This window comes from Aptenodytes forsteri, unplaced genomic scaffold (assembly GCF_000699145.1).
Source record: "Aptenodytes forsteri isolate BGI_AS27 unplaced genomic scaffold, ASM69914v1 Scaffold257, whole genome shotgun sequence".
Classification (NCBI taxonomy): domain Eukaryota; kingdom Metazoa; phylum Chordata; class Aves; order Sphenisciformes; family Spheniscidae; genus Aptenodytes; species Aptenodytes forsteri.
Window position 1 is genome coordinate 2,236,954 of NW_008795194.1, and position 13,457 is coordinate 2,250,410.

The 13,457-nt window shown below is 36.0% G+C and overlaps 1 protein-coding gene across 1 annotated transcript in view; it reads right to left on the reverse strand.

The window, feature by feature from the left end:
* Positions 1–13,457, reverse strand: part of OLA1 (Obg like ATPase 1) — a 103,847-nt gene that overhangs the window by 29,626 nt on the left and 60,764 nt on the right. Inside the window, exons 3-4 of the mRNA XM_009278586.2 lie at positions 12,228–12,308; positions 11,865–11,962 (exon numbers count right to left, since the gene is read on the reverse strand). Of these exons, the coding sequence (XP_009276861.1) occupies positions 11,865–11,962; positions 12,228–12,308 (179 nt within the window). The remainder of the gene's footprint in view (positions 1–11,864; positions 11,963–12,227; positions 12,309–13,457) is intronic.

Sequence of the window (13,457 nt, forward strand, 5' to 3'; positions counted from 1 at the left end):
TGGATGTAATGAGCCTCTGAAATAAAACATAAGCTGGAAGAACCATCACATGTTTTAGATCGACAACATTGTGCAGGTTTTCAAAGTATTAGGTGTAAGATTTTTTTTTTAAATAAAAGACATTTGTTTGAATTTAAATACATTTTCACTTCAGAAGTGTGACACTGCCAGTGCACAAGAACAAGAGTAAGACTTGATATTGAATCTGATTAATGCATTTTCATTGTTCAACTCAATGAAGTACAAAACCAGCACATGCACTTACTCTTTCAAATATTTATCTTCTAAACATCTCTTCAGGCTTTAGACACTATTGCCAGAGCAGAGTAAATCCCAACATTATTTTGTTTAACTTCTCTCCCAATTAACAATAATTAAGGTCAAGCATTGGTAATAAAGGATAAAGAGATACCCATACCAAATGTCTCATTTGACAGTTCTTCCATTAAACATATATAACCTACAAACTTTCCTCTCCAATTTAAACATGAAGAAGCATCTACTCCTGGTTTCAAAACAAGGATACTAGTTCTATTCATTGTAAAACCAGTGACTATCAACATTTGAACATTAGTCATTAGTATTAGTCATTAGAAGAAACTCAATTTGTGAAAATAAAATACTCTGCCAAAACTTTAGAAGGTAAGTAATCTTTTGTGGGAAAAACAAGCAGTTAAATGAAAACATATTTCCATATACTTAATACATAAAATTGAGCTGTAAATAACCACAAAATTAAAAGGAAAAGTATTTTTAAAAAAAACAAAATGTATCAGATTTTCAAAATAATCATCAATGAAAAAATGAGTCTGTCAATTGTGAAACAAAGAATTTACTTCAGAGCAAAAGTAAACTTGAGAAATGAGTGCCAAAACCACAGCAGCCTATATTTCCAATTGCATAAAAGAATTTTCCTTCTTAAACATTATTTTTCTATTTATAATAAATGATTTTTGATTGGCTGATGTTCCCATTTAGCCCCTATTTGTAGAAAACGGAACAATAATCCATAAAATATTCCCCCAGAGAATGGAGATGCTGCAGACCATTCATGAAGATCAATTTCAAGATGAGTATTGTTCCCAGACCCCATAAATATCTCAAATATCAACTGCAGTGAGATAAAGAATGGTAGGTGAAATAAAATTAACTTCAACTATAAGAACTTAAAGAGATTAACAGAACTCTAGCATGTGACAGCAAGAAATGTTTCAAGATATGATCCAGACAGACAAATTCAATAAGCAGAATTTTAGAGGTACATACAGGTACTTATTTGCAAATCAGATACACCAATACCGAGTAACGCATTATGGAAGGAAAGTTACTTACTAATTTGGACATTAAGAGATATTATTATAGCGATACTGACTGCAATGCCCAATCCAAATTTCCCCACACGGACGTTTTTGCAAAAGCAATATGAGTAATTTTCTTCTTATTTCAGAATAGGAGACAATATTATCAAAGGGTTTTTTGCTTAAAACAACTCTAAAATGAAAGCTCATCTGCCAGTTATCACAACTGTTGATGTGTCTACCATGAGAATGAAAGACCTTCTTTCCTCCCAGAAACCACTGGTTACAAGCAGCAAGGAGGTATCAGATCCTAACACAGAGAAGGAGGTACTCGCATTGCTCCCATCACACCAAATGAGACCACAGCCACTCACCTCTCTACAGTCATTCAACAGCCTTCCTCTCCGTCTTCCAAATTCTCAATAGGACCCACACAAAAATAAATGGTGGTTTTTAAATGCCATGTCAAATATAATAACAACGACCCAAGGGATGTTAAAAGCTGGGGATGCATACCCATAGTATCTATTTTTCCCTTGATTTGAAAGAGTAATTCATTTGCTTTATGGACAACGCATAACTTCTGCTTGTATGTTGTCTAGTTGACAAAGACAGGCTAACAATGCTCATTCATTCTGAAAGGCACATGGCTCAATAAATTAATAAGTAATAATAAATAACTTCATACACAGTAACTTAAGAATAAACAACTACTATCAAGAATAATCATCTCTTGCACAATTCTCTATTAGCTGATTTGTAAAGCAAAAAAGGGCAAAACCCCCCTTTATTTAAAAAAAGATAAAATCCTACTTTCTAGGATAAGACCATTAATAAATTAAGCTCATAAACCAAACCATGGCATATGTAGATCAGTCTCTACCCCTCTCTCCCTGTCAAAATTCTCCTGGGGTTCAAATATGCAGAAAAAGGTAACTTGATTCAGCTGCAGCATATTAGCAGATAGCATTTTAACTGCAATGAGAGAAGTGTAACTGGACCTTTGTAACTTGCATCACAAAGGAGATAGAAAATATGTTCTAAGTCAACAATAAACAGAAAAATGCAGCAGAACAGAGCTCATCTTCTCCAAGCAGATTTAGACACTCATTTTCAATCACAGAATAATCTTTATGCCTGGGAAATTTAATCTAGTAGACTATTTCACCTTACTTCCTTCTCTTTCATCAATATTATTACATCCAAAAATCACTGCAGTGAAGGTGGCTGTGCTTGTAATATGCACGTCACAAAAGACTAAGGAAACAAAAAGCGTTCTACTTCTTCATTAGTAACAATGTTTCTCATCAGGAACTTGAAATGTGAAAGGGATTTTGACACAAACATCTACAGGCTTACATGCACAGTCAAACTGCTTTACTCTAAAATGATTAAGAGTGAAATCACTAGTGAACTATTTACCATTGGCAGTAGGGTTTGAAATCTGCATCTGAGGTAATGATATTGTAGAGAGATGACAGCACTGATATGGTGGTTAGAACCCTAGTCTCCCCCAAAATCCCTGAGGACCTGTTGATGGGGTTGCGTTGATGATGCTCAGGACTAACAACCCTGGACTGGAACATACTGTAAATTACAGAATCTGGTCCTCAATATAAAAGCTGCATTCTTAAGTTGCTTACCCTTCCCCTTTCTTCCATTCTGTAACAAAGACAAGTGAGAAAAACATTGTTTCTCCTTCACTTTTTCCATTTCAGTGTTTAAGACTTCACCGGCTCGGAGTACTGTGAGAGAGAGAGATGCCTATTCTCCAAAATAGAAGCTAGTCTGAATTGAAAAACATAAGCCATAAAAAGCAAGATGAGACACTGAAGCTAAAAATCTCACTGTAGAGTATCAAAAAAGATATCAAGCTACTGAAAATTCCCAGACTCGTTTAGTTGCCAGTAAAACTAATATAGGTTGCTTGACCATACATTGTCAAAAGCTATGCTCTAACCTGCAATAAATAAGAGGGAAGCATTCTAAAAACGAATTGATTCAAAGAACTAGAAATCTGCATTCAGGCAAGCAAGCAGCACGTTGCTTAGCCAGCTAAGTCTGTGACAGCGGCATTCAGTGAAGGACTACAGCAACATACACTTAAATCACTACAAGCACACTTGGAAAGCCTTTGAAAAAGAGGACTGACAGAACACAGTTTCTTTGCAGACATCATTCAGGAGATAAATCACTGCTACAATTCCATAAAAAAATATGCAATTACTAGACAATATTTTTATTGGGTAACTTGATTTTAAAGTAGAGAACATTTCCCAAAAACATTTTGTTTGTGATTTCACCAGCACTAACACTTTTAGGAAAACAGTAAGGAAAACTGAGGCATAAAGCACAAGCTTCCCAAACATTGGAAAGTAAGTGGCAGAAAATTGAAATAAGCCCTTTACACACCATACTGGGAAGAAAGAAGGGCAGTTATTTATTAGTCTCTGCTTTCTCCATATCACAGATATTTCACAGTAACGAAATCTATGCTCAGATACATCTCTGCATCTCAGGTTTGTTTCTGAGCAGTTTAAGCATTCTTCAATTTTAAACAGACTTAAGTTTGAAAAGGATGTCGTAACTCATGATGCATCAAGAGTCCAAACATCGCATTGGAATGATTTTGCAACAAAGTTTACATCATTGTCCTTGACAATGTCACCATATACCATTTTTCTGTGGAAGTCCCTCTCTTCACTGCTCAAGTTATCTATACACTGAATGAAGCAAAGTTGTGTACTTAATTGATTTGATTTAGTGCCACATTGTTCTCTCTCCTAGTACTATGTATCTTAAGTAGCATGTGCTTATAAAGGTGACAAAAATATTTATTGAAAAGTCCCAATTCCAATGAAGATCAGGAAGAAACAAAGTTTCCAAAGTGTTCAGACAGTATATACAAATAAAGATGCCCCTTTTTACCCGGCACAGGTTTGGATAACTTTGTAAGTAGTTAAGTTTTTGCTTGTTGAAAGCTAGCACCTATTGCTTTAGATTTTGCTTATGAAAATCCAAGTGTTTAAATAAAATACCACACAAATTACTTGATTCTCCGAACTGCCATGGCAGTTAGCAGGTAGCAATTCATAAGACTACACAAGCTGACTACAAAACTGGTGGAGCATCCGAACTCAAAGCTGTGGTTGTTCAACATTACAACTGCACCCACAGAACTGTGTATAAACAGCTCAGAAATTATGGTGATGACAGTCAAAAAAAATGAAAACACCGAGAGGGCATCTGGAGAGAGAAGAAAAGGAACAGAAGATGGGAAGCAAAGCTGAATTGTTCAAAAGGAGGTTTGGTATGACACGCAGCTGGTATGACAGGGATCATACACACAGCAATGAAGTTGAAAAGTCACTTATAGCTGCTTTCACTCAGCACAGCCTTACTGATATGAAGTGTTAATACATAGTTCTTTTGCGTTACTCTGATAGCATACTCAGTTTGATGCACACGGATGCTCTCAGAGAATACGAGAGGCTCGCTGGGGCATGGCTGTGTTGGGCTGGTGTTTGGTGTTGTGGTATGCTGGGCTGTCATGTAGCACTCACAACATTGCAGAAACTGTTCTTCATTATGCTGGTCATCCTGCTCTCTACAGTCTGCAGCCTTTGATGAGTTGTAAGAACAGCTTGAAGCTACCTTTGTCTGCCCTGGACAGGCCTTCCCAAAAACCAGAGGTTCCCCTCCACCAACACCCCCCACACCTTTTTACCAGTTTCAAGACTCAATATATCCTAAGTAAATTACTGAGGCTTTATTTCCTGACTTCGCAACCTACACTTTAGCTATTTATAAGTGCCATGTTGTAACCAGGTGGACTGAAATTTTTGAAAACATCTTCACCATACAGCGTTGCCCATTTTTAAAACATCCCAGAAACATTTTATTTGAAAAAAAATTACTGTCCTAATGCTTAGGAGCCAAGACTTCACGTTTGGCACAGAGCAAACTCGGCATCAGAGATAAACCATCGCACTTGTGTGAAAGTCCATCCAAACCAGAAATTCATGTCCTCAGCAGCAAAACTGCTCGAATTTAACACTGAAGAGTCTCAGCGATTTAATCTCTTTCTATAATCCACAGCACCTGCATGCAAGCAGAGCACTGGAGTGAAACTAGACTTTTCCTGGAAGGTGTGTTTGTGTCTGAGGCGAGGTTACACACTGGAGCTGAGAGCAGGGACCCATCTTCCCCATGCTTAGAGACGTGTCCCCAACACTTGCTGTTACCCAAACAATATGCATTCACATTCAAACAGACGGGGGACTCCAGAGGGGGAGGCAAAGGAAAGCAAAGCAAAGCAGGAAGTCTGGTGAAAGAAATCATCCAGACCAAAGGACTGGACTGGAACTAAGCCAGCAAGAATGGAATGAAATCAGAGAAGAGGGAGAGACAATCTGGCAAAGACCCACGGAGAACATGTCAGCTAGAAAAAGGGTGGGGAAAAAAGTTTGGGATAGACAACAACTGAATGAGAAGTCACTGGAATTGGTAAGACAGAAGACTACAAGAAGTCAACTGGCAATGTCAGGCAAAGGTGCTGGAAAGAAAAGAGACTGCCATTAGGTTGATGGATGATAAATTAATTTGTATTCATTAATTAATTTGTATAATTTATTAAGCAAACAGCATGCACTATCCCCTACTACAGTAGGTAAGTGCTCTATGGAAAACATATGCCATCCTCTAGTTAAAACAACCTGAGCTGTAAGATAACTCTCTCTCAATCAGGCAGTAAAGGTGCAACAGGAAGCCCAAATCCTGGATCTTGTTAACTTTGAGTATCTGACTTCACAACCTGTGTGTGCAAAACTCCATCTATACACAGATAATATAAATAATATTTTAATATTTTTTAAAAATATTTCAGTTGTAAGGCAGGGACAAGAAGTGCAACATATTTAAAAAATTGTTATTTTCCAAATCTGTCAGCACAGAAGACAGCCTTAAAACCATTAAGCAGCTATGTCAAGAAAACACCTCAATACCACAATGGCATTACAACTTGTAATTATGATTTAAAGAATTCTGCACCAAACACATTCTCAAATATATTTATAAGAATAAAATTTACCTGCCTAAACATCCATGACTGTATGACCTACAGTATATTTAAATATTCACTTAATGTAATTCAGAAAACAAATGTAATTCAGAAGCTGAAGGTAGTGAAAACTGCATTCTGCCCTCACTCGGGTATCTTGCTACATGACTAATACGCTGGTATTTGCAGATAACTCTTTGCTCTCAGTGATGTCATTCTGTTTGTCTCTGCACTGCAGAGGTTCATTAACAGCAGCATCCCTCCTTTTAGAAGAGGAACAACTTTTAGGTATTTGGTCCAAATGGGAATTTTTTTTGGTTTTAGCAAAATTTGCAAAGTTCATCTATTTCAGACAGAATTTGAAAAGGGCTGAAACTTGGACAGTGAAAGGAGATTGTGTTTTTGTGGGACTAAGATGGAGATGTTTCACACTTTTATTGAGTCACCATATTTCTAGTTGTAAAAGAGATAGAGCTGGCCTGCAGCTGTTCTTTCCCTTAACTTTATTTCCTGTGAATTTATTTACTAAGATTCTTAAATATACATACCCTTATACTGCTTGCTAAATCAAGTTTTGCTTCAAGGTATGTCACGTTAATACTACCATTTCCATTAATCTTTGTTTCTTTTGGTTTTTAAAATGTCTTTTTGAAAGGTCCAAACCAAAATGCAGGTTAAATGCTAAGGAAGAACTTTCACTCTAAATTTTTTTTACATAGAGATCAAATATTTATTGCTAACCAATTTAAGAAGAGTCTGTACAAAAATAGTATCTCCATGACTTCTCTAAAATCAGACATTATTTAAGGGTGGAAGGGGAGGTTTGGGAGCATAGGGGTTTTTTTGTTTTTAAGTTTCTTTTAAGTTTTCTTTCCTTGTTTTTAACAGGCGTACTGAAGCCAGGAAAACCTTCTGGATAGCATCTCTTCTGTCACCATCCACTTGCTCTACCAGCACGTGACATTGCCTTGCTCTTTTGCTAAGACAGTGAACACACAACTATTAGATCTATTCTACTACTGGGCACGTAGCCACAGAAATACAACCAAGAACACCAGGTCTCCATTTACCACCAGATAACAACTTTCTTTCCTAACTAGTTTAGAAGTGAAAGACTGAGTGAAGCAGGTTAATTCATACTCAAGCCTGTTGAGTCTTCCTTGTACTTTACCCTTGATATTTCTTTCTTCATGTCAGATTTCCCCACCCACCCACACCCCCTTTTTTTTTTTTTTTTTTTTGTAAAATTTTAAAAAAATGGGAAATATTTGGAACATCTGAAGCAATGTGGAAAAGATGAATAGAAAAGGATTACTCACTCTCATACTACAAGATCTAAGGAGCATCAAATGAAATTATGATGTGGCAGATCCAAAACAAGCATAAGGAAGTACTTCTCCATATAGCACATAGTTAAACTGTGGAAGTCCCTGCTCCAGGATATTGGGATGCCAAAAGTATACTTGGGTTCAAAAGGCCAATGGCTAAATTCATAGAATAAAAATCAGTCAAAAATTATTAACCACAAGTATATCATATCTGGCTTAGCCAGTTCTACAATAACAGATTGCAAGAAGCTGGACGCATACACTCTGTTTGCTTAATCTGTTCCTATAATCTTCCCTGGACATCTGTTAGTGGCCTGTCAGAAACATGATACCAGAAAAGACAGACCCTTAATCTGACCTAATTATGCCTCTTGTAGCTTAAGAACATTAAAAATACTATAAAAATTAATGGGGAAAAGTTTATTTATTATGACATATATGCCACCTTTCTAAATACACAGCAGTAAGATACTTCAAGAGACGTACTCTATCCCGTCAACACCCAACCTATTTTTGTTAACAGAATGTCTCCCATAACATTTTGAGAAACAACCCCTTGAAAATAATGTTCACACATTTGGATACTCAACAAGTCTGAATTATATTAGAGAAAACAATGTTCAAAAATCTGTATCAAGTCTCAGACGACTTAGTTACGACACTATAGATATTAGAAAATCTTCAGCAGCATGATCAGCTCTTTAAATTACAGTCTATGCATAGGATAAAAAGATTCACTTTTTTAGACCTGAGAAGTTGAGTCAAAAGATCAGTCTATGCAGCTTTGACACATACAGTATTCCTGGTGTTCACTGCAAAGAATAAGTCCAAAATACAGAACCAAACAGTACGCTAAGCATGGTCCACTACATCCACTCATTAATTAGCTCAATATATTTCATAATTGGAATCCATATTATGACCCGCTAAAAGCACCCTCTTTAGCAAGACTAAAATGTAAACCTTTAATTAGGTGAAGGGCTGATAAATCTCATGTGCTGGATTTATGTGACATCCTGTAACTCAGAAAGCAGTTTTAACTGAAAATTAACAGGCTTATTTAGAATACTTTCATGGTAAAACTCAAATACATGTATACCATGTTAAGGTATTAGAGCCATATAAAAACCATTAGGAATTATTAAAAGAAGGGCTTAAGTATTCATTTAGAGCACAGCAATAATATGTAGTAAGAATGGTTTCAGTGGATTCCCCCATACAACATCATGATTACTGTCATCTGATCATAACACAAGTGCGACTAACACAGCTGCCATGTCAGCTTCTCTTCAGGGGCTAGGTCTTAATCATAAATCAACTGAATGACTAATTCAACATTGTTAAAACCAGCAAGTAACTGCTTGGAGCCATTCCAGTTTTTACATCTTTCAAAAGGTCAATACACCTACTCAAACACACAATAGTCCTATCTTTCACAGTGTTTTCTTCTTTTCTTGGATTGAAAAATAACATGTTAGCACTTAAATGTAAGTGTGTTTTAACTAACAATTAAAATGTTCGTTAATTCTGAAAGAGTGACCTGGTAAAACAAAGGCAATTTTAGTTTTCTTCTCTACCCACAATCAAAAAGCCTCTCCTCTCCTTTGCTGTTTTGAATACTTTTATAGTTGAAAAAAGTCTTATGAAAATGTTTTACTGCTGAGCGTTTCCTGCATTAACCTTACTTTTGTTATAGTAATATTACGAATTAAGCTCAGAAATAAACTTTTTCAAGTTGAACGACTAGTCCAAATGTGGCTTGCATTTCAAATATGAACCTCTACCCCTCAAAATAATAACAAAAATCACAAATTAAGTGGCATCTAGCAATAAAATATAGTCTAATCATTTACATCTGCTTGCACCACACAAATGACAAAAGCCTACCGTTAGCATCCTTCATAGAAAACGTTTATTCTGCTCTTAAATATAAAAGCTATGTTACATAAACAGAGGATTTAAAGCTGTGGCAGAGTGGCTGAATGAAAGAAAATGGCAATCTTTCTGGTTCTAGTAGATGCCTTTCCCTATCACACAATGTTTCCCACTCATAAATACATGACAAATACTTCCTCAATCATTTTTTACGAGCAGGGATGCACAGGGGGTAGTCAATGGCTAGCTTGAGGGAAAATAGGAACAGCAGGAGGCAGAAACTGTACTGAAAATGGCTATGTGGTAAATTCTCTTCTGGAACATCACTCAGCTACCCAGGCTTTGATCTTTCAGCTACAATTACGCTCACATCCATGAGATCTGGGTATACTTTTTAAAAACTAAATCATTAATTGTAATAGAAACAGTTAAACCATTTCATTATATAGCTCGTCAACCCAAATATCTGATTTTTTTTTCAAATTAAAAATTGCAATTTATACAAAGATTTGCTTTCAATTGGGTTTAACTATGTCATCATCACAACTAGTCTCACAAAAAACATGGGGTGACTGGCGACAGCTAAATCACAGACTGGCGTCTCCTAAGTAGTCTGTCTACCATTAGGGTCTGGGAAATGGTATTTACTGTACAATTAAAGCCAGTGAGCTCTACCTGTAATCATCCAAATACAGGTGCGAGGATCCTTTTTTGGACAGGGAAACTGACTCATCCATTTTCACATAAACTTCCATGTCTGTACGGTTATAGCGAACCTTAGGAAACCTCAAGGTTTCCTTGTACTTCTTGTACTTTGGAAAAAATATCACCTGGCAATAGCAGAGCAAATACCTGATTTTAAAGACTTCCTTGGGTAGAACCACTTTTAATGTTTAAATCGTCATACCCAAAAAACATTCAAAGAAGAAACAAATTAATTTAAAATTATAAAATTTGGCCAAATATGAAAAGCTTACATTATTACATCGGTCATCAAGTTTATTCCAAAGTCTGTGTTTTGGGCTGAGAGAGTTTGCTGTTAAATAGGTTAAATTTTGTTCTTCAGTACTAACACAAAATGTCTTGGAGTATCAAAAGGACAGTTTTAGTTGCAGTAATTTCACAGAATTTATTCTAATGATTTATTGGAGTTAACCATCTGACATTAATTATTGTTTTGGCTTCCAGTCTATGAATGTTTATTTTTCAGTTTAAAGCCTTCTCACTCTTTGATATCATATGGAAATGAGAATTTTTAATGGAAAATTGAAACCATGTGCATCTAAGTACTTAATGAAGTACAGGGAGAAACAGAGGGTGTACTTTAGGAGAATTCAGATATTCCGCTTTAGATACTTTTGATTTGTTTGGATGAGTTACATGCATATATCTGTTCACAAACATACATTTATACATCGTCAAAGTATCTCACAAGTACAGTGTTTAAAGATCTGAATACCAAGAAAAGGTTTGTTGTTTGGGTGGCTTTTTTAAAATAAGTATAGTGCTATAGATTTTTCTTCATCATATACTACTTAATCTGTTCCCTCCTCCACAAACCAAGTATTTATCCCACCTAGAGCTTCCAATGACATGCTAAATGCTGTACTTCTCAACAGCAGATTCCCACCATATGTCTACCATGTTAGGACTGGATCTTCATCCAGTTCATTGAACGTCTGATAGATTGATTTTGTAACCATCACATACTTAAGCCATAATATTGATGTCAAGAATACTTGACTAAAACCTGCACTGTTCATGGCATTAAAGCCCATCAAAACAGGCCTGTAAACCATAAGCAAAGTGCAAGCAGTGGCAAGGAAGCCAGGCACCCAACTGCAAACAGAAGAGTACTGTTAAAGTGTGCAATTTTGCCACAGTTTGAAAGATTTCTGTGCAACTCACTCAGCTTTAGTCCTCTGGCATTCAATTCATTCCTTTGGAATGAAAAAGATGTTGTTCAGACAATCAGCATTATATAACATGATAAAACCATATGTTTATTTAAATCAGGGACTTCTAAATCCAATCTATTTTCTTCACAGTTAATGGATTCATGTAGAAACATAAGGAAGGAAAGCATATTCTTTTCTATTCTGCACTTTCATTCAGGGTTTCACCATATGCATTGTACTCAAGCAGCATGTCAATGGGAGCATAACAAGTAACAAAAGTGCAACATTAGTTTTAATTCCTATTTTAATTAACATCCTTGGTGATCTTAATGCGCAAGGAATTATTCACCACTGAAAAATGTGAAATAGAAACATAAATTTAGATATTTAACCCGAACATACTCACCACTTGTTTTTCTTTCTAATGTAGTCTTTTTCAGAGAGGTTAACCAAGTAGATCATCGGTTTTGAAGTAAAAAACAAATGTTTGTTCAAAACATCAATCTAGAAGTGAAAATACAGGAGGAGAATTTTAAAAACAAGTCATACCAACTTGAGTTAATTTTGTGACCATTTTCCTCATGGCACGTCTGAGAAGGCAACAGATTTAAAGTGTAATATATAGATCACTGATAAACACAGAATTGGCTGATAAATTTAACATTCAATACACTATGAATATGAAATCTTAAAAAAAACCTTTAAAAAAAAAGAGAGTAACAGGTAGCAAAATTAGAAGTCAATTCATGGGATAATATTTATAGCATACCTCTTTGTCATTCCAATCATGATAGAAACGGACAGCTTTCTTTTCATCTATTACCCATGTCTTGATTTTGCACATTACGTCCTACGCAAGATCAAGAAAAAACAAAGTCAAAAACTCAGCTGGATATCAGACCATTCTCTTCCATAAACAAGGCGTGTATATATTAAGACTCAACATACACACACATTAAAAATTAGATAATACCTTTTAAAAACAAATTTTTACTCTCCCACAAAAATAGAAACTGCTGCTTTAAAAGTCACTAAAGAGCAGTATCGATTATTAAAGCGATACAAATCCCATAATTAGGAAATTAAATACACAACACTCAAGTATCATCTCTCACCACCACGAAAATTAGCAGGGCTCATAAAATATATGTAAAAATCAGGACATTTTCGATTGCTTTTCAAACTCAGTAAGACGCGACATTTCAGCATCCAGCGGGAGAGACCACGTACAATATAAACATGCCATTAAGAAAGGGAATGGGTGGGAAAAAACACAGCAAATATCTTTTTTTTTAAAATTGTGAGCAAAAGAAATTGAGCCTATTATTGATGATCCACCCTTCAAGAAATTAATTCAAATGGCCAAAGCCCTTTTTATTCCGCATTAATTTTTCGCCAACACCTTCTCCCTCCCCCCCAAAATGAAACCTGCCAAAGCCTCCATTACACAATGGCAAGAGCCTTGCACTGGTGACCTCCAACCAGCTGCATTCACTTTCAGAACATCTCTCTCGGCAGGAAATCTAAAGGCCTTTTAGTTAGCAAGCTAGTGTGCATTCAGAAGGAGTAACTGCAGGAAGAGCCCAATGTGCTTTGTTTCTCTGGCCTTTCTTCACAGAAAGATTAATCATCTGTGAAATGGAAACGGCAAACAGCAAGTGACACAAACTGAACCCTTCAAGCCTTTCCTCATCAGTTTTGTGGTTGTGAATCCGAAAGCTGCGTGTGGCACGGTTCTCCTTACAGGCAGGTGTTAATAAAAGGCTCTTGGGTCTGAAAGGTCAAACTCGGCTCTTCTAGGAGTAGTACATTTTAGTGTCGCCTATTTTTTGTTGTAGATAATTTATGATCATGCTTTAAATAATGCATTTTTTAGGTTGTAATTGACGCAACTAAGAATTAAGATCTTTAAAATACAAGGAAACATTCCCTAAACCGTTGAACACACAACATTTTTTGCACTTAATGCTATGCGGTTGAAATACATTTATAAATAGCA